Below are 22350 nucleotides of genomic sequence, written 5' to 3'. Positions count from 1 at the left end.
TTTTTTGCCTACCACTGCCTCGGATTAGACCCAGCCATATGTAAATGAGCCATGATCCTGCTCCAGTAAAAACAGTCCAGCCCTATCTGACAAGCCAGTTCCTCTCTGAACCAGAACACAAGCTGTCAGAGACCTGTTTCACCATAGTTGGGGCTCTTGGTCGGGTACATCTTGCTTACAGTGGCACTTGCAGGATGGGACACACATCTGGGCATACCCATCAGACCCATGACATCACACTGAAGTACACAAAAAAGTGATGGATGGGATGCTTGAATTAATCTCAGCCACTGGTAATTACTTGGGGCTGTTTACCACTCCATCGTTTTTTTGCCTGCCATACCACTTTAGATTAGACTCAGCCATATGCAAATTAGCCTTCACTGTGTTCCAATAAGAACAGTCTAGCCCAAACTGCTTTCTGAACCAGAACCCAAGCAAATTGAGACCATTTTCACCCTAGTTGGGGCTCTCTAGTCGGGTGCAGCATGGGCCCAGTGGCACAGTGAGCATGGGACCAAGGTCTGGGCATACTGAAATTGCTCTCACTAACCCACGCGCTTCTGCCTCACACTGCTCTCCGTGCTGCTCTTTATAGCTTGTGTTCTTGCCCTCTTGTTGCTTCTACCACACCCAGCAAACTGCTTGGGCAACCTGCTCATCCATTATTATTTTTTGTTTATAAAAAGGCCATTCACACTACACTTTAAAATTGTGCTTTCACGCTACCTTTTTAAAATGACTGCTCCATCTCAGTTCGGTAAATTAAAATCAAAAAAGTCCCTTTGTACAAGTGTGCATGCTGAATACATGTGCATGCATACAAAATGACGCAGTGGCTGCGTCATCACATCTTGTTTTTTTAAGTCATGCTGCACAGCAGCCACGATGCTATGTAGCATGTCTAAAAAACATTATAGCAAAACCAGTAGGTCGTACAGGCACTACTTAGTTCCTTTGCCAGTTCTTGTTTGGGTATGCACATACTACTTTTTGTTATGGTTTATTTTTTGGAGATAAGGCAGGTACAAGTCCACCTGTCTTGCATCAATGTACAATTGTGGTAATAGTGGGATTTGCCACATCGAGGGCTGCTTTAAAGCATACAAAACTCTTTTTAGGTCGAGCCTAGAGCAGCGCATGCGCTGCTTGCTCGACTTTTAATAAAGGGGTAAAAAAAAAGTGCTACCAGATGATGCCATGGCTGGCCTAGAGCTTGAGTGCATGTGCGTGGGCGCGCGCTTTGCGTGCCTCGCTCCGGGCTTCAATTCCCTCCCCCTCCCCCACCACAGATCTCGTCACTCTGCTGGCCTCATTAAGTGCATCACGATTGCAATCACTTTCACTTTCGCACACAACTCCCGGGCTTCTCTTGCGTTTCTTCCCCCACTGTTCTTCCTTTAATTCCGGCTTCAGCGTCAGCTCTTGTTTTCTCTTTCCTACCATTCCCTGTACTTCTCTTCACCTACTGCTTCTCCCTCTCACCTTGCGTCTCTTTCACTGCTGGTTTCTCTCGTCCTATACTGTTGCTCTTCCCTTGTATTACCTCACTAAGGTAATAGGTGCATCTGTCCATCTCATTTTTCTCTCTCCTTTCCGTTGCTCTCCCGCTGCTGTTTCTGCCCCCCCTTCTGTTTGTCTCTCCCTGTTGTCTCTCCTTTTTCTCCCCCCACTTCTGTTTCTCCGCCTTTCCCTCTACTCCACCCCCGTATTTTTTGTGTTGCAGTCCAAGGTGATCTATAAAAAATATTACTTTCTCTCTTCAACAACCCACTCATCTCCTGGACTTCTGTCACCACTTATCCTGCCAACTCTTGCCTGTGCTGCTTGTGAATATTTTCCTTTCCCGCCTCCTGCCTTCAGAAACCCTTTTGTCTTCCTCTCCACATAAGTCTTTCATATTTTTCTCATGTCATAACTCCTCTTAAAACACATCTGCGGCCTCTCATGATCTCCCGCCCACTCCTTGTAAACAGCCGCTCGTCTGTGCCTTTTTCATGCATGCAATTAGGTGTGAAAGATTCCATTAATGGAAGGAGAGCACTTTGGGTAAAACGTTATTTACATGTGCCATGATAAAAGGCACCCACCACACAATTTGCACTCTGATATACTGCCTGAGTCCACTCACTTTATCCAGTTGGGCGAGTTTTTCTCTTCTTTGTTGAAGACGTTGTTTTGTCACGGAGGCCGACGGCGACATGGATAGAAGATGGGTACACAGTTGTTCGCGTTTTTGGGCACATTGCCACCTAGAGTCATTTAGCCAAACCTGATTTTTTTACCTCCAGCAGTACACTTCGGATTACTGAGTACTTTTTCTTAAGATCTCTGCATCACTGATTTGGTGCATTGGTGCTTTATCAGCATTTATTCAATTGTAGCCTGGTGCCAGCAAATGCCACTTCACAGCACCACTTAGGTCATCGGACTGAGTGCAGGTGGAAATAGTGTCTTCACCAATGTGTGGTCAGAGCACGTCTCAGTGTTGGCAGATGCAGGGGCACTGTGGAGGGTGGTCTATCTGCTTGGTCCGCATTAGATAGAAGCCTTCTATTGATGTGCATGCTGCCAATGCGGTGGGTTTTAGGATGACACTTGTTATTTGAGGGGTTTGGTCCCAAGATCTGCGTGGCATGTTCATGTTCTGCCACCCTTGTTGAAAAGGAGGGTTTCAGGGCTAAAGTTGCTGCCAGCTTGCTCCATTAGTGGGGCATTGATAGAGTTAATGTTTCTGCCGGCATGTTTCTGCTGTCTAGTTGGGCGCAAACATGTGGCCAGGTTGTGGAGGCACTGGGAAAATTCTTGAATTCAAAGATTGTCCAGAAGTGGGCAATAACACGTTTCCATCGAACATTTTAAAGATACACTGGCAGGAAGCTCTGTATTTTGCCATCGAGTAGCCTGGTTTTGATTGTACCAGCTCACCAGCTATGACATCATCGCAGCTTGCAACCTATCGCACTAACAAGCTCCAAATGGGTCACAAAGCAAACATGGCTGAACCCTGAACATCTCTGAGAGAAGTTTGTCTTGTCAGATAAAACCCTGTTTGCCCTGTGCAGTTGTGGGCATGGTTAAGATAGAACAGCAAACTAAATCCATTGACAATCTGAAAAGGGAAGCCTGTGTTAGAATTTTGGGCGCACTCCAGTTCTCGAAGAGGATTCTCTTACTACAGTGGTAAATTGTTTTGCAATCTGTTGGAGCTCCAGAGTGAAGGAATCAGCCAGGGGTGGTAAAGATTACAAGCTGCCGTCAATCCAAAGGGAAGTGACCCCCAAAATTTGAGGTACCATGATGATCTCCCTGTCATCAGCAGGCATCCACCACATTGGACGTCAATTCACCAAAATGCTAGAGGTTGCGGAAGGTACTTCACATGCCCCTTGACCTTCACTTTCACTCACACATACAAATGCTTGTACATACACTCACATTCACACATATACACACACTCTGCCTACACATGCACACACATACACACACTGTCTTACATAAACACACTCAAACGGCAAGCACGCACACAACATACATACATTTAAAAGCATTTTTTTTTTACTTACCTCAGCTGCCAGGGAAAGTCATATTCCCGCTATTTGCAAATAATATAATGTTATTCAGTTCTAATATAATTAGAAATTGACAAAAAAAACGAGGTGAGTGAAGCCCCCACTCACATCCATAAGGATGAGCTACTTCTGTTCCTGCCACTGATTTTGCCACTGCTGACGCTAGGGGTCGCAAATACAGTGCAAGGGGTCACAAGCAAATGGTAAGGGTGCAGTAGCGACCCCTAGTGACCCCTAAATGACGTTCATGTCGAGCACTGGGTGCTGCAGGTGGCTCTATTGGTTGTTGCCGTGGCTCATCTTCTGACAGTCATCACAGAATTGACCGGAGTTCGTGTCGGAGGCGTTGCATTGAACAACCACTCTTATTGTATCTCGCTTACAAGGTGCCACCACATTATAAACAAGCATTGGCATAGCCAATAGGTCTAGTCTTTGGGACCTTATAGGTGTTTAGCCATGCAACAGTTAATGTTGTTGCAGTAAGGATATTGTTCTGCATAACTAAATACTTATAAGGTCACAAAGGCAAGACCTATTGGCTCTCTACCTCTCTCTCTACCTCTCTCTACCTCTTTCTACCTCTCTTTCTCTACCTCTCTCTACCTCTCTACACCCCTCTCTCTACCCCTCTCTCTCTACCCCTCTCTCTACACACCTCTCTTTACCCACCTCTCTCTACACACCTCCTTCTCTCTCTCTACACACCTCTCTCTACACACATCTCTCTCTCTCTCTCTCTCTCTATACACACCTCTCTCTCTCTACCTCTAAGTGGCAGCTGGAGCCTGATAGCACTGCTTGTCCTTTAAAAAAAAAAACAAGCATTGGCATTGCCAATAGGTCTCGCCTTTGGGAGCTTATAAGTGTTTAACCATGTAACAGTTAATGTTGTTGCACCAAGGATATTGTGCTGCATAAATAAAGACTTATAAGGTCCCCTAAGCGAGACCTATTGGCTATGCCAAGGCTTGTTTGGGTTGAACCTGGGCAGCGCATGCGCGGCTCTGCGAGGCATGTTGGATTCAGGTAGGGACTTGAAGCTCTGCCCACTCTCCGCCAATATTATTCATTGGCTTGTATCATTGTCCACTATAAACGGTGGCTGTTCATTGGTCAATAGGCTTAGTAGTCCCTCCTTAGTACCGCCTTGTCTCATTTTGTAACCTCCCGTGGCGACAACCCCCGTTACGTGTGTTGTTACTCGGTAGGCTTTAATTACAGACTCCGAGCACAATTTCCTCAAATAGCTTTGTTATCCTTGCTGTTGCAGGCAGGGCACGCTCTCTCCTAACGCTTTAAAAAAACATTATAGCACAGGTCATGTAGAACGCATTTGCAATCAATAGGTCTCGCATTTTCTAGACTTTAAGATATTGGCATTTTAAATGGCAATGCCTTTTATTTATCTGTTTTAAAAACAACACATAAATAAAAGGTTTTGGCCTTTACAATGCCAATAGCTCAAACTCTTGTAAATGCGAGATCTATTGCATTGCAAATGGTTGTTTATTAGAAGTGCACTAAGATGTGGGAGTAAAAAAGGCGAGCCCTTGTTTTGATTTGATTCCACAGCTAACAGTATTTGTGGCTTAGTTTAAAATAGTATTTCTGCTCTTAAGTTTATGAACAAAGAAGGTCTGCGTGCACCAGCCCTTGGTGCACGTTCTTAGTCCAAGGGCCACTCTGGCTCATTCCTATACGTATGTGTCTAAACTCTAAAAGTTCCATATGTGTTACATGTTGAGCATCCCTGTGAACACCCACACTGTTCTTTAGTTCGGTTCAATAATGATTTGTTGGCTGGGCCTTATGGCTTAAGAGTACTTCCGAAGCCTTGCAATATCATAGCCAAAGCAGTATTGTTTTACAAATGAGTCTTTGGGTCTCTGCTTATGTCTCAGAACTGCGACGCCTACCACTCAGTAGTGATAGTAAAATTGCAAGCCCTTCAGTATTATTGTCACAAACCTCATAGAGTGCATTTCCTTTGTCTATAAATGTCAACCACTTCGATACATATAACATGTTTATAAACCGTCATCTCAGTAAAGAAAATAAGATTCAGATGCTCGGAACTTTTGTTATCTCTCCTGTACACAGAAGATGTGAAACCATACTTGATCAACAGTGCAAATGCTTCTTACCCTGAATCCCGATATACCTCCGACTACTTCATAAGTAAGTTCGAGTCATGACTGGTTTAACCTTCTGCTCTTCATTTATTTTATTGGTATTCTTTACTGTCTCTTCCCAGCCTCCTTATGTTCTCGTTTTCCATCTATAAAGCTTGTCCATTTGTGTGTTATCCCATCCATGCATTCCCTTTATCTGTCACATCTAAACAATACCTATAGCCATTCATCCATCAGTTTCCAACATCCCTCACTTATGTTTATTCTTGTATCTGTCTCCCACCCCATACATCTCTCCACCACTTCATCATCTTTCCTGCTATATAGAAATCTACTTCATCCCACGTTCTTTTAATATCTATTCGTTCAAACGTGCACCAATTCGCTCAACATCAAAAGTGTGCTCCATCCATTCATCCTGGTTTCATCCATGTATCCATCCATTGCTATTTCCAATATCTAGCTGTCCATCCACTAACAATATTCTAAATACTTAATTGATCCTTCCACCTCGAATCATTCTATCCTTACATGTAGGCACACATTCACACACCATTCAAAGAGCACATTATCTCTCAAACGTCCTCGGATCTGTCTATCCGTCATCACCATCTTGCATAGATCACACCTGTGTTCAAATCAGATTGTGACACGAATCTTGTAAAGCTGCCTAACTGTATCCAAAACCTTCATGTCTGTAGGTTATGGCATCGAGCATGCGCAGTGTGTACCCCCTTCTGAGTTCTCGGAGCCGAGCTTCATCACGGAGTCCTATCAGACCCTCCACCCAATCAGCTCGGAAGAACTCCTCACCCTGAAGTATGAGGCCGACTACCCTTCTGTTCTCCAGCGCGACCCTCTGCAGACAGACTCTCTCCAGACTAACTACTTTACAATCAAGCAAGAAGTGGTGTCGCAGGACAACATGTGTGTAGGGCGTATCAGCAGAGGTTTGTCAAGTTTTGTATCTAACTAGTGGAACCAGTTTGCTGATAGTCAATGTGTCTTTGTATTTGGGGTTATGCAGCGCTTAATTTGTGAAGCAAATATGTGCCGGGGCCCCGCCTTTTTAGGAGCCGACCACCAATACCTAGGTCGCCTCTTCTTGATTTCACCCTATGCCACTTTCTTCCACCACTCAAAACCTCTTGTCCATTTATCTCGCACTTGAAAGTTCTTTTTCTTCACTTCCTCCTTTGTTACTGTTTTCCTATCTTTCTCGATTTCTGCCTTTTTCTCTCTCGCTCTAGTTCAAAGTCCTATCAAGAAAATAAGTTGTGGGTCCCAAAAATGAGGGAGGTGCCCCCCAACTTCCAATCAGCATGGGAGTGTTCAGAAAAGTGAGACGCGTAAATTAGGAGCTGCAACCAAAATAAGACGAAGAGATACAATGTGGATTCCTAATGTTAATGTCAAAGATAGACAAAATAAACAGCCACTTCCGCTTCTAAACCCCAAGGCCTTACTCGACTATTTACATTTCGCAGCAGAGACTATTAAGCAGCTTTTTCTTTTCTAGAATATCAATTAAACAGAGGGGACAATAAATGGTGAATGCAACAAATCAGTTTATGTATCATAAGACCATCTTAGTAAAAACACTCAACAACGCAATCTGTGCCCCTGCCTGCCCAATCGAGCACCGTTATCGTTACATATGGAGGGAATTTGGTGATGTAAGCAAGCTGTGCTCCAATCAGCTACTCACAAACATTCTATCATGCAGCTAAAAAGACTGAACAGTGCCCAATTGTCTCTTCCACACCATCAGATATACCTGAGGAACACAAGGTCGCACTTTCATTGGGCATTAAACTAGTTCCTATAAATGGAATCTAGGCCTCCATGCAAACCCCTCCTTCTTGGGTAGGGGTGCAATTAGACCCAAGGTGGGGGGGGGGGGGGTCAGTTAAGGTTTACAGGTCAACCAATGGAGTTCAGGCTGACACTTTAAACAATAGGTCGGAGCGATCCTTAGAACAAATTCAAGAAAACGGATACATTTAGCATTTTAAGAATATAGGTCAAACTTGATATGATTACAACAAACATTTTTTAATGGATCTGGCAATGTCTATAGGCTACTGATATGTTTTAGTGGCATTGGCAATGTTTAATGGGCTACTGACTGACATCATTAAAAAGGCAAAGGTGTGATTTAATGACTAATAAGCAGATTCTACAGATTTTAAAACAATGGACTTTAGAACCTGTTTACGCAAAGTTGTTTCAAGACACGAGCATCATTTTTGCCAATGCTCCAAAAATTCCTTCTGATAAATGATAATAAGGTCATCAAATATTTTTTATTCCTTCTTCAGAAAGGCACTGGAGCCTGACTGTTGACCAAATGTACGGTCTAGGTCTTCTCATCGGGATATTGCAACATATACTTGTTTGAAGCTGCACACATGTACATCTCCCAGAAAAGTCAGGTTAGTGGGTTATCACAACTGATTTCGGGATGTCTTTCTGGCAAGTCATGGACTTTATTCCTAACGCGTCTTCCATACCTTCTGAGATTGAATACGTGAGCGTGAGTGTCAATCAGTAGGCAGTTGTATCTCTTTCTGCGATTGACTAAGCAAGTTAGCAAATACCACAAGAACACTTTATGAGTGTATGTCACCTTTGTGATGCAACTCCTGCACACATTTTTGGAAAATGTGGACTTCCACATCTCTTTGTACATTTTGCAGCAGCCTATTTTATACTGTAATACCAGTTTTAAATAATGACTGTAATATTCACTGTGCTTTCGCTTACAGGATTGGGCCCAGTGTATCAACCAGAATAATTTCTGTGACTGGCTACACAAACAGACGTCTGCAGTGATCTCATTTAACGAACAGAGTGTGTATAACATAAAACATGCATTTCCCATTCATGACTTTTATACGCTTCCAATAATTTTCACTTCAGCCTGTGGATGAACTGCAAAATACTTTGTACAAGGCTGTCACTGAGGCCCCATCTCCAGTGCAGCCAAGCACGCATCAGCTAAAGAAATGTGCGTGCCCTGGAAGCTGCAGCAGCCTGGGCTAAGACACATGATGGAGAGGGCTGAAGCCCTTTTTAGCCCAATGGTCGTTGCACGCCTAATCTCCGGCATGATCACATGTGGATATCAGCAATCAACTACGACCCCAGACATTTTCACAGTGTGCAGGACCACAAGCAGAAGAGCTCCCTCGATACTACTAACTATTTTATGTAGAGTTTGGTAATAGTTTGGAACATACTTAAAATGCTAAAAATAAAACTATCAGCTCTGAAGGTCTACAGTTTGAAAATTATCTTGGGGATCTTTGTTATGAGAGCAGGAATCAAGTATATTTTGAGAATAAATGGTGGGCATTAAATTAACCTGCAAACATAGTAACAAGTTTTACCATTTAAAGTTTAAAAAAAGGAGTGAACAAGTGTTTCTATTCTGCACAATGATTCTGATGTACTTTAAATTTGTAAGCCGTGCCAAAACTGCCTATTTTAACCACATCTGGACAACTCACTGAGATGATGTACAACACTGTTTTGTGGCTAAAACTAATTTAAAAAATCCCAGGCTTTGCAACTGCAAAACAGTGTATCGTTGACATGGCTATACATGTGAAAGTAAAATATCAGGAAAAATTATATAAGCGCTAAAGTGGGGTTCAGCGATAGCAGGAAACCATGAAAATACATAAGGTTACCACAGAATGAGAATAAAGAGAAGGGCCCCCATCAACTTGTGAGATTGCGTATGTACCGATGGATTAGGAAGTGCCGTAGAGTAAATTTGGTTGAATCAAGTGGAAGGATAAATAGTAAAAGGGAGTGGAATGAGTGACAATATTATGCATTTCAAGAGATGGAGTATAGAGAATTTAGTAAATTACTGGCAATGTTATTTTGTGATGGAGTTTGTTTTCACTGATCTCAGGCCAGCACCGGTCTTACATAGAGAGGGAGTTGGAGTGAAGTGAGTTATTCATTAAACTTCTCTTTTCGACTTTAGGTAAGCTGGGTGGACAGGACTCGTTCGAAAGCACCGAGAGCTATGACAGCTGTGACCGTCTTACCCAGTCCTGGGGCAGTCAGTCATCCTTCAACAGCCTCCAGCGTGTCCCCTCCTATGACAGCTTTGACTCTGAAGACTACCCTGTAACCCTTCCCAGTCACAAGCCCAAAGGTACCTTTAAAGACTATGTACGAGACCGAGCAGACCTCAACAAGGACAAGCCAGTCATCCCCGCCGCAGTCCTTGCTGGATACACGGGTAAGGGTCACTTAACTAAATCATTTACATTCTAAAGATAATGGCTACTGGTGCTCATAGATAGCTGATGTCTCAGATCGGAGTCCTGGAAGCTGGTTTACTATGCTGGGTCCATTTAGGAAAGTGATTCATGGTAGTACAGGTTTCTATCAAGAACTCTAGGATTTTGCCTTAGAAGTTGGTTATTGTGCAAAATTTGGACTCCTGATTGACATATATTCAATTTTCAAAACAATAGTTAAGCTGCTTAACAAGAAAATCTGTTTTTCCTTAGATCATGCAATGCCTAACTCTCCTAGACCATGGTGCTTCTTGAAACACAGTACTTGACTCAGTTACACCATTATTCACAAATGACATCATACATCGCTATGGTGCAGCTTGGCTAACACAGAGCGATATGTTTCCCCCTTTGACTCCGCAGTTAACCCAGCACAATCCAGCACTACATTTCACCCTGCAATGCTGTGGTTCTTCTTATGAAATTACAGTTCAATCAGTGACACAACACTTCAATTTATGCTTCATAGTAATCAATGAGGCACTTCCCTCCATGTTTGGTAGTTCATGCAGCACTGCTTTGTATACTTACCATCGCAAAGATCCTCTTACAGTTTTTGGTTACCATGCCCCCACTTGCTGCTACCTAGGCGGACAGATATACTGGAACGCTGAGTTACTGCTCCAGTGGGGAGATGTAACTGCTTCTCCAGGATGCTGGTGATGCACAATGCAGATTTGAAGCCGTTTTATTCCAGATTCTGGGTAGTATGTGTGTCACTCCAAAACAACTGTTAGAATCGTCTAGATCAAGTGCACCAAAGTAACAACAGATCATAACAACTCACACAGCTCATTAGAAAGACCCAGAGAAGAAGCACGGTGGGGACAGTCAAGATCTATTCAACCAAAAGCTTAGAAATTCTTGCAGTATCACCTGGCTGAGTCATGTTTTTACACATGAAGCAAGGGCATCATGAAAACTGTACAAGTAGGGTTATGATGGAGTCAGTGAGATATGATCTGGGGGATGTAAATATTGCCGCACAGTGGGAGACATAGGGGTTGGGGCAATGGAAGTCACCAAAAAGTGAGGTGCGGGAACTGTAGAACAAGAGTAAACTGGAGCCTTGGAGTAGGTGGAACCATTTCCAATGGGGTAGGATAGAATTTGTGGTGATGAGGGCAGAGTAAGCACACTAGCTTTCAGGTGTATTCAGTACCTGGGAGAGGTTAATGTCAGATAAGTGGTTCATGGTAGGACCTATAGAACGGCGACTAGGATGGAGGCTGTGGAAGTAGCAATATTATAGCGTGGTCAAAGGGGTGGATTGGCTGAAGAAGTGCAAGTGCGCGTGAGGTGCACGTTTCAGAGGTGTGGGAAGGAAGGTAATGGGAAGACAAGTGGTAGGATGGAGTGGTCAATGATTGACATACATAGCAATTATTTATTGAACACAGTTGTGAGAAACCACTACAGAAAAGTGGAAGACTTTTGTTTAGGCTGCGAGAAAAAAGGCCCCAATAGGATTATAATGGAGAGGAGTGTATTTGCTTCTAATGAAGAGGAGTGTATTTGCTTCTGAAGTAATGATGGTAATTAGCAGTGAGTGCCAAAAGTATTTTAGGCCCAATACAGAAACTGTCTCTAAACTAGTTTTATCAACTGTGATGAGGGCATTCTCTATATGTGTCACCTGCATATTCTGCAAGCGTTGAACTAAGCACAAGCCAGCCCAGAACAGCACAATAACAGTAGGGTGGTAACCCGTCTGCGGATGGTTTCTCTTCACCTTTTCATGTCCTGTGGTTTGCAGAGGAAGAAGGAGAAGGTGTGTCTCAACTGTGCACCCGAGCATATCTCTCTAGTACGGCAGATAAGTTCACACCAACAAAGGCGAGACCAAAGAGCAAAACACATCTGCTGCACCACATTCAACCAAACTTTCAGAAAAAAAGCATTTGCAGATGTTACAGCTACGCCGTGTTTGCAAATTGTACCCAGTAAATACGTATAGAAAGTTATTGCTTCAGGTTTTGGTACTTATATTATAAATAACAGAGAAGGCTGTTATCTCTGACTGAAATGTGCCGTGGCCTTTATTCCCTAAATGTTGAGTCAAGATTTTTGTCACATCAGTGGATTATTTAAGACTGGACTACGTTTGATTGATGCAGGTAACTTTGGAATCTTTCCATCTCAAACCAATTGCCAAGTATTCCTTGATTAATATAAAACTCATGAGCTCTCACGCTTGCCTTTAGGTGTCCCTACAACCTCATGCTCTGGGGTAAGATCCTACTCTGTTGGCGCACAGGTCTATTTGGCACAGACCATTAGACCTTAGTTTATTTATGTATTTGTTTGTTACGATCAGCTATATCATTAAAACACCTTCAAGGCATTGAACCAACTAAACAGTTATATTAAGCAGAGCCACTGGAATTATGCTGCAACAGAACATCATATTATGCAGCAGAGGTGATTAAATTATGCTGAAAGAAAAGGCAAATTATACAGTGTAATGTGGCACCTATTGGAATAGTATCACATTATTATTTTGTACATTTTACACAAAGTAATTCGGTCTGGGACAAAAATGTCACCTCATTAGTACCAGTTTAATAACCAATTGCAGAAATAGGCAACCGTAACATCAATTAGCCTTTGCAATAGGCCTGCAACAGATTGCGAACATATGTTGCAAAATGTGTGCAACTTTTGATCTTTATGAGCTAGAAACATTTTTTTAATCTGCAGAATATGCAGCAGATGGTATAATATGTAGCAATTGCAGCAGATCCATAACTATTCCAAAAACCTGCATCCACAGCTTTGCATAATTCCAGTAACCCTAATAACTAACAATATGATGCAAAATTGTAAAAATGACAAACAGTAAACACAACAAGAATAAAACGATCCAAAGGCATAGACAACGTTACAATTCATCATTCTCAAAAGATACCTCATCCGATCCTATCTTAAATACATCTCTTAAGTCGAGACCTCGATTCAATCACTAGTAAACATTATGAGCGATGATAACTTTGTCTAAGTTTAGTGTACGTTGAGATTCCTTGAAAAAAACAGTAAATACTTTTGCAAGTGTTGATATGCCAGAGTACAGGAACTGTGAATTGAAAGAGTGCCCACTAAGGAGCGGTCATAGTTCTGTAGCCAGTTTCATCGCTACAACTGTTACACGATAATTAATATCTTTTTTAACACAGGACATGAAACAGATTATAGTTAAGCCGCATCGGAAGAGCTGAATATTGTTTAGATATTATATGTATGGGAAGGTAGCGCTTCAGATGAAGATTTGTATTCAAAGACGTAAATTCGTCTAGGTTGGATTAATTCCCATAAATTACATTTTCTCTGAGATCCCAGTTTAGTAACAGAAGGGGATCGTTTATGTTTGGGTTGAGGAAGATCGTCGGAACTGTGTGTTACCTCATATTTTCCGACTAGTAAGCAGTTTTCAGGTCTACGACTGCAAACTGTCTCATGAAAAGAAGCCGAAATCCTCAAGTACTGGTTAAGGTAGACTCCCATTACAATGTTCTAGGTAGTAGTTTTGCACCAAGGAGTGGTAAGTAAAGTCTTAGTGGCAGTGCACTTCCGGGCCTACATCTAATGCCCCAGTATACGACTAGGAAGACCCTTCAAATTTAGAATGAGGTGTGTTTGTTCCTAATTTTTGTAAATTATGTGGTGCTTCAGGTCTGGATTGTAGTGTCTTTGCAGCACTGTGTCTCTAGTCTCATTTTTGGGTCTGGCCTAGTGGTAGTTTTAGCTGTTTCGCGGGCCTCGTCTTTTTTTTTCCCAATCATGATAAATATACATACATACATACAAAGATAAATGGGGTTTTGATCAGCCCTCTTCATCCATTGAACTGTTGAGGTATGAGTCCCTTTTTTCTCCCCCCTACTGCAGCCTAGAGCATTGGGTTAGTTGTTTAGCCCACTTCATCCATTGGCAATCTTGAACTGTGAGTGACGGCATTTTGCCTGATCCCATGTGCAGTGCATCTGAAAGAAGAACACTTTAGTGCCAGGGCTGGTCTGTCCGGGCTGCTGGGCCAACCTTTACTTTTTTGCATAATGCACGTGTTTGTGAAAAAAGGTTAAAAAACAGGCTTGACAAGGCCACACCTATTGGCTTTGGCAATGCACGTTATGGGGTACTTCTGGACCGGATGTAGGTATATCAGCCACGATGAGTGAAATTACTTTTGTTTGAAATAGCAAAGGTTGATTCACTGCAATTCATCACGAACAAGGCTCTGTGGGATCTCCTTCAATAAAAGAGGCGTTCTCCTTATTTAAGAATAGGGTGGGTAAATTAAATGCATCACAGGCTTGGGGCAGAATGAGCATTTGTTTTCTGAGAATACACCACTCTAGTGCCAATGGCTGACATTTCAGTGTGCAATTACAGTTCATAAAGTTGAGCAAAGTATGCAGAAGACATCGGTTTTATTTTTTACTTTTACGTGCTTGCCAACGCCTGCAGAGATAACCCGACTGCCTCAGTCTCGCACGGCTCCCATGGCAACCCACAGATCGAGGTCACGATGTGAGGGGATGATAACAAGATCAAATAGGTGCTTGTGAAGATGAAGCCACCGAGACATGAGATGCCGCCCTCGGTTTCCACCGAGAGAGAGCGTTTCACCTGTTTGTACGTGGGCTGCTACTGGTAAGACCTCTCCTCCATCAAACCCCCCGTAACGAGACAGGTAGAGGTGGGGTTGGCTAGGCCGCATGCTTTCTCAGCTGATATACTGCACATGAAAACACTGTTCTGTAATTCTGCCTGGTTTACAGCTGAGTTTTTTTTTGCTGTCACTTGAGTGGCAAAAGTAGAATATAACAACACACATCACAATGTGCAAATGAGACATTGTAGGATGACTAGGGCCAGCACTAGAGAAACTTTTAAAGATCCTGGCAACCCTAATATCCCAGGCTGTTTTTGTAATCTGCATAGGAGCATATTGCATCTGAGCATCTACCAAACTTTAGGCGGCAATTAAAAAAACTGAAAGGTATGGACTCGCTCAGCCCCATGGTGTCATGCTTCATCATCGACCATCCTTGTGCGCCAAAGAATAAATATTCTAATGGCTGGCAGGCTGCCCATGAACTCACAGGAAGCACTTGAGTATGAGGGATGGGATCTAAGAATTACGGAATAAAAATCTAGGTGACCTCCTAGGGGGCCTACCTCTATTGTATATAGGAGGCAACAAGATGACTAAAAACAGGGTGATGCCTTGGAGAAATGATTGCTCTTGCATCCAACAGGTCAACATGTTTCAGTTGACGACCCCATTTGGGGTCCGTGGCTTTGGTCAGGACAAGGGATCCTATTTCCACATACTATTATTACAAACATGGTATATATACATATTATACCCAATTCTATATTTCTTCATCCTGCTGGACAAAAAAAATGCTTCTTCAGCATTCCTTTAAATGGTCCCTAAACTGAACTAGGTAGGGATGGCGTCATGGAGGTATACAGCGAAAGTAGCCTTTTAGTCGCACATTCATCAAAGTATACATCCTGCTATTGCTCCTACTTTAGCATCTGTCTCCTCTTGACGGAAGCGCAAAATGTAATGACAGCCACTAGCTGCATCAGCTTCTTTCCAGCTCTCCTTGTGAATGTCTGAGGAAAAGAGACAAAGGACAGTGCCACAGACAAACAAGCATTGGCATAGCCAATAGGTCTCGCCTTTGGGACCTTATAAGTGTTTAGCCATGCAACAGTTGATGCTCTTGTACCAATGATATTGTGCTGCATAACAAAATACTTATAAGGTCCCAAAGGCGAGACCTATTGGCTATGCCAATGGTTGTTTGTTTTCCAATGTACAGTCACAGCCATTCAAAGTCTTGTTCTAGCCTGGGCCTAGTCTTTGAAAAGCATACGGTAACACCAGCTAACAAGTACTAAATCTGAAAAAAGAAAAAATAAGTACAGAGGCCCAAATATTTTCTTAGGGGTACACTTCCGACTGCTGGGGTTGCTAAATAGCAAGGTCTCCCAGTCTTACTGCATCTCATGCTTTTTTCTTCCACCACTCTAACACTTCCCGTATCTTTCTATCACTCGTGTAGGTTCTTTCAATCCCTGCTTTCTCCCTTAGTCATTGGTTTCCTGTTTTTCGTTGTCTTCTTCCCTTTTCTGCCTTTATCCCTCTTGCTCTGAAGTGATGATGAAAAATATGTTCTGTTCCCAAAAATGAGTGCAAGTGCCAGCACCCACCACCGCCGGCACAAGTTCATCTCTGCCACGGTGCTCTAGTTATAACGCGGGTCTTCTCACGCTGACCTACAGGGACCAGTTCTTGTCGTTCATGAGCTACTCGGGTAAATCTCTAAGGGCGCACTCCCCACTCCCTGTGGCGTTTGATAGGCGCACGTGTCCTGAGTACCTCCAACTGTTTTCAATAAGTGCACCCAATCAATGAGCACCTCAACTTCGCGAACACCTGCACACATGAAGCATCCCTGTGAGCTGAGCCCTGGCGCCCATTGAGTATTCCCGCGCCACTGTGTCCTCTGGGTGTCACTTTCAAGGGGGCGCTGTGGAAAACAGAAAAGGGCCCTGGTGTGGGAGCAGTAAGAGCAGGCTGGAGAGGAGTGGGAGAGGCACTGGGAATAGACGGAGAAGAGAGGGCCTAGAGAGGCACCGGGCAAAAGACGAGGGGTGCCTGGGCATGAGGGAGGGGGTGAGCGAAGAGAAAGGGACGAAGTGGAGATGTGCTGAGAAGGAGCTGCGGAGAAGGATGAAAGGAGCAACAGGGTTTTCCCGGAGGAGATAATGAGGCGCACGAGAGGAACCATGGAGGAGATGTGAGGAGCTGAAGATGGGTGGAGAGGAGCCGGGGAGGTGCTAGAGGAGAGCTGGAGAGGAGCTCGGGATGGTCAAGTAGAGTAGCAAAGGTGCTGGGGAGACACAGGAGAGGTGTGTAGGAAGCAGCAGAAGAGTTCTATACGAATTGCAGAGGTGGTGGATGTTCAATCTCCTAATTAATTAATTCATTCATTTTGACCGGGGAACTATCCTGCGCCATTCTCGAATTATTTAATCATTTATTGCTTTTGATATTTGTTATCCTTCATTTTCTTGTAACTATCAAACTGAAGAACGGACACATTTGTGCTTGTTTAATCACATTGCGCTCCCCTGTCCTCGTGACATCACACCACCTGAAAACACGTCTGAGGACACAGCTGACAGCACTCGCCTGAGTGGAAGCTGAGGGAACACTGCCCGCCCCCATGCAAAGGAGAGGAAACCTGTGCAGAGCTCTTGGACAGGGCGATGCAAACATATTCGAAACTTGCAAATCACTGCAATCGGTTCAAATTGTGGCATTTGCTGCAAACGTACTTTACACCTTCAACATCTCGAAATAAAGCATCTCTTCTTGATAATTCCTTCCATTCCTGGCGCAGAATGGAATAAAAATGCTCTGCCCTGAAAACACTGCGAAGGAACTTTAGCGCTGCCTTTAACTTGCACCTTGCCACCCTGGCATGCCAACCACTGGGCTGCTGCTTCCATTGCTGCAGCAGGTGGAGTGTCACTTCATACCACAGACCTGAGGGGTGTCCACTGAACCCTGATTATTGCTGTAGTTCATGATCTAAACAGCAGTCAGTGGGCCCGGTGCCTTCCTGGCACTGTGGCCCGTGACACACTGGCTACGCTACTGTCCAAGCAATGCTGGCCGTGGAACGGGCTCTGCGCACACTCGTCCCACCTCTCGCTCACTCCTCTGGAATGGCAGGGATGTAACACTCCACCCTCCCACTCCCCGCCCCCCACCCTCCCACTCCCCGCCCCCCACCCTCCTTCAAAGCTACACCCCTGCAGACAAGGCTTTGTTTCTTACTGTAAGCGGGCGGGGAGGGCTGTATGTCACGTCATCCTCTCCCTACATTATGGGTAAAAGTGACCCCTTCACAGAGCCCGGTGGGCCAGATGCGGACTGTTACTATCCAGTGGCAAATAATAAAATCACTTTGTTGCGAAATTCCAGGTCCTTGCGAACACTCATCCCTGTCTTACTTCAACAATGCAAACCCAGACGGATCAAAACAGACCTTATCTACAGAAAAGAAATGACTCAACAACAAACAAGCGCGCGCGCCTCGCGCTGATGAGGAGAGGAGGAGGCAGCAGGGGGAGGGGAGAGAGGAGGGGGCCTGCGCCTGTTTCCCTTGCAGGAGCGAACAGGAACCATACGTTAATTAAAACCAGATGGTTTTAAAGCTCGCTCCCGCAAGGGAATCGCCAAACGTGCACGTGTTGCCATTAAAAGCAATGCAACGCGTGCACGTTTTTGGGACATAAACTGAATCGATTGCTAAAGGTCTTCCTATGCAGCGCATGCGCACTGCGTAGGCGAGACCTAAAAAGTTGAGCGGATACAGCAGGGCCATATGTTGCAGAAGGGAAATTTCAACTGAATGACAAGACTCATTTTCGCTGCAATGTATAAGTCTCACTTGACAGCACCTTTGTATGAAAGATATTTGTAATTGATTTTTTAAAAATATACCGAGAGTGGGCTGATGAGTATTTCTGTCACCATTCATGCTATTGGCTGTATGGTTTAACGTTCTGTCTCCAATTGAGTTCCAGCATTGCAATACACGAGACAATATTTTGCATCTCGAAGTACACCAAATCATGACACTTTAAATTCTTTATTTCATAGGTGCACGATTACAGAAAACAATGGTGTTCATTTTTCTTTCATTTTAACATGCTTTTTTATTTTATTATGAACTCACAATACAAGCCAGTCCTATTGGCTTTAACGATACATGCTTTTAATGATATTTAATTGATTTCCTGAAATTAGGTAGACCAAAGTGGGTGAAACTAAGACTTTATGTTAAATGCATGGCGCTTGAAAGGGTTCTTACACAATAGAATTTACAGAATATTGAGCAAATAATTAAGGGTAGTGCCTGGATAAGTAGTTTACTTTATCTCAGGAACAATAATCAATACAATACACCATGCACCATAATCGGAGGTTGTGGCCCGAGACACACAACAGAACGAAAGTTCACCAGCATCATTGTTAACAATTATACAATATGGGCTTGCTCACAATTGAAAGGGGACTAATTATACATTATTAGTCCCTAGAAAGAGTCATAGGCCTTCTGGTAGACAATAAAGGGAGGATAAAAGAAGAAACGGAAAGATAAAGTAGAAAGAAAATCCAGCAGTGGCAGAGCCAAACGATCTGCTTTCACAAGCTGCGTAATGGCTATTTTTTATTATAAGCATGTGCTACAAAAAAGAAAATAAATACAACCTAAGGATGACTCCTGCATGCTTGCATTAAAATGATATACTTAAAACATTTTTTTACTGGTGATGTTTATACGAAACAAGCCATTCATTTGTGCTATGCATTTTAGCATTTTAGTTACTGTTGAAGGAGCCCAGACAAAATCACCACATAACCAAGCATTCAATTTGCGGACAGCTACAAAAGTATAGTTGTAAAAATAAGATCGAAAATAAATCACCATCTACCTGGTCACCCAAAGTGTAGGAAAAATAAATATTTAAATTTACATACAAAATAAAAGCACACTTTAAACCAAGTTTGTCATTGAAGAGCAAAGAACTACTTTTAGGCGGAAGTGAGCAACAAGCACAGTCTTTTGTGCAGTCATTCAAAGGGAAAAAAACCAATGGGTAAAGTGGACTGACCCATTGCTTTAGGCAGTATGCAATGGTGATCGGAAGCAAAATATAACTGACAAATTGACTGGCCAGTGGATGAAAGTCTCTGACCAAAAGCTCCTCCAAGTAAGTATGTTATGTATGAATTGTTTGGCAAAACAATAGTTTGGCGAGACAGTGAATCAATCAATCAATCAATCAGTTCATTTGTAGAGCGCACTGCTTACCCGTGAGGGTCTCAAGGCACTGGGGGTGCTGCTACTGCTCGAACAGCCAAGTCTTGAGGAGTCTCCTGAAGGCCAGCAGGTCCTGTGTCTGTCGTTGGCGGATGGGGAGGGTGTTCCAGGTTTTTGCAGCGAGGTGGGAGAACAATCTGCCGTCGGCGGTTGCTCGACATTTGCGGGGATGGTGGCGAGGTCAGCGGAGCGAAGCTGGCAGTTCGGGGTGTAGAAGGCGAGTCGTTTGTTGAGGTACGCTGGTCCGGTGTTGTGGAGTGCTTTGTGAGCGTGAATGAGGAGCTTGAAGGTAATCCTCTTGTTGACAGGGAGCCAGTGCAGGTCTTTCAGGTGGGCTGTGGTGTGGCTGTGGCGGGGGATGTCGAGGATGAGGCGTGCAGAGGCGTTCTGTATGTGTTGTAGTCGTTTCCGGAGTTTGGCTGAGGTTCCTGCGTAGAGAGTGTTGCCGTAGTCCAGTCTGCTGCTGACGAGGGCCTAGGTGACCATCCTCCTGGTTCCGGTGGGGATCCATCTGTAGATCTTGTGGAGCATGCGGAGGGTGTTGAAGCAGGAGGAGGAGACGGCGTTTACTTGCTGGGTCATTGGCAACGCAGAGTCCAGGATGACTCCCAGGTTGCGTGTGTGGTCAGTGGCCGTCGGTGCAGCTCCCAGTGCGGCCGGCCACCATGAATCGTCCCAAGCTGAGAGGGTGGTTCCGATGATGAGGACCTCTGTCTTGTTCGAGTTCAGTTTCAGGCGGCTGTTCATCATCCATTCGGCGATGGCCTTCATTCCTTCGTGGAGGTTGGATTTGGCGGTGGTGGGGGCCTTGGTGAGGGAGAGGATCAGCTGGGCGTCTTCAGCGTATGAGATGATGCTGAGGTCGTGCGATGTTGGCGAGCGTTGCCATGTAGACATTGAAGAGTGTCGGGCTGAAGGACGATACTTGGGGTACGCCGCAGATGATCTTGGTGTCTATAGAGCAGAATGGGCGAAGGTAGACACTGAGTTCTGCCGAAGAGGAATGAGGTGGTCCAGTCCAGTGCTTTGTCACGGATCCCTGCGTTGTGGAGGCATGTGCGGAGGGTGTGGTGGCAGACGGTGTCGAAGGTGGCCGAGAGATCCAGGAAGATGAGGGCCGCGGTTTCTCCGTTATCCAGCATGGCCCTGATGTCGTCGGTGGCGGCGATGAGGGCTGTTTCAGTGCTGTGTTTGTTGCGGAATACAGATAGGGACGGGTCCAGGATGTTGTTCTTTTCGAGGAAGGAGGTCAGTTGTCTGTTGACAATCTTCTTGATGACTTTCGCCAGGAACGGGAGGAGGGAGATGGGCCGGAAGTTCTTGAGGTCCTTGGGGTCTGCCTTGGGTTTCTTGAGTAGGGCTTTGATCTCGGCGTGCTTCCAGCTATCCTGGAACGTGGCGGTCTCCAAGGAGCTGTTGATGAACTTGCGGAGATGGGGTGCGATGTTGGAGCTTGCTTTTTTGAAGATGTGGTGCGGGCATGGCTCAGATGGTGAGCCGGAGTGGATGGTGTTCATGATTTTGATGGTGTCTTTATCGTTGATGTGGGTCCAGGAGAGCAGGGAGTCGATGTGGCTGGGGGGCGGTGAGTCTGAGGTAACTGTTTCTGTCGGGGGGCTGGTTGCTGAAGCTGTCGTGGATGTCTGCGATCTTGCAGTGGAAGAAGGTGGCTAGGGAGTCGCAGAGGCCTTGAGGTGGCTGGATGTCGTTGGAGTTGGAGCTGGGGTTGGAGAATTCCTTCACAATGTTGAAGAGCTCTTGCTGTTGTGTGCGTTGTTGTCAATGCGCTCTTTGAAGGAGGCCCTTTTGGTGGTTCGGATGAGTTGGTGGTGTCTGCGGATGGCACTCTTGTAGGCTGTGTTTCTGTCCGGTGTCTGTTCGTGGTGCCACTTCTTCTCGAGCCTTCGGCAGGCCTGCTTGGATGCCTGGAGGTCGGCGGTGAATCAGATGGCTTTTCTGTCGGTGCATCTGTTCGAGGGTTTCCTGATTGGGGCGAGAGTGTTGGCGCAGTCGTCGATCCATTGCCTGAGGTTGAGGGCGGCGGAGTCTCAAAGGTTAAGCCTAAAACGATAGATGGAACAGAGAAAGTATGAAGAAATATTATCATAATGCTGCATTTGCCCACTCAAAATTGGTTTATGCCTGTAGGAAGCTGGCTTTTTATTTGGTATACTAAAAAGAGGTCTACCGTGCAAAGAGACAAGGTATTCCCTTACTAGTGGGCAGCGGCTTGCTCTTGCAATCCCAAAACGCTCTTTTAGAGGGTAGTGTGGTTGAGCAGGATTAGGCTTGTCAGAGAGGTGTGTTAGACATCTGTGAATACACACAATAGTCAATAAATGATGCACATGACCCAATTAGGAGATCCCCACCAACTTATAAAAATAACACTTATTGTTACATAACT

The 22350-nt window shown here is 44.5% G+C and overlaps 1 protein-coding gene across 1 annotated transcript in view; it reads left to right on the top strand.

Annotated features, from left to right (window-relative positions):
- Positions 1-22350, top strand: part of ETS1 (ETS proto-oncogene 1, transcription factor) — a 368683-nt gene that overhangs the window by 148138 nt on the left and 198195 nt on the right. The window contains exons 4-6 of the mRNA XM_085647182.1: positions 5676-5753; positions 6409-6657; positions 9708-9968. Coding sequence (XP_085503308.1) covers positions 5676-5753; positions 6409-6657; positions 9708-9968 — 588 coding nt within the window. The remainder of the gene's footprint in view (positions 1-5675; positions 5754-6408; positions 6658-9707; positions 9969-22350) is intronic.

Source organism: Triturus cristatus, chromosome 3_2 (genome assembly GCF_964204655.1).
Source record: "Triturus cristatus chromosome 3_2, aTriCri1.1, whole genome shotgun sequence".
NCBI classification, from domain to species: Eukaryota; Metazoa; Chordata; class Amphibia; order Caudata; family Salamandridae; genus Triturus; species Triturus cristatus.
The sequence above is the reverse complement of the archived record's forward strand: the minus strand, read 5'-3'. Positions and strand labels throughout refer to the sequence as shown.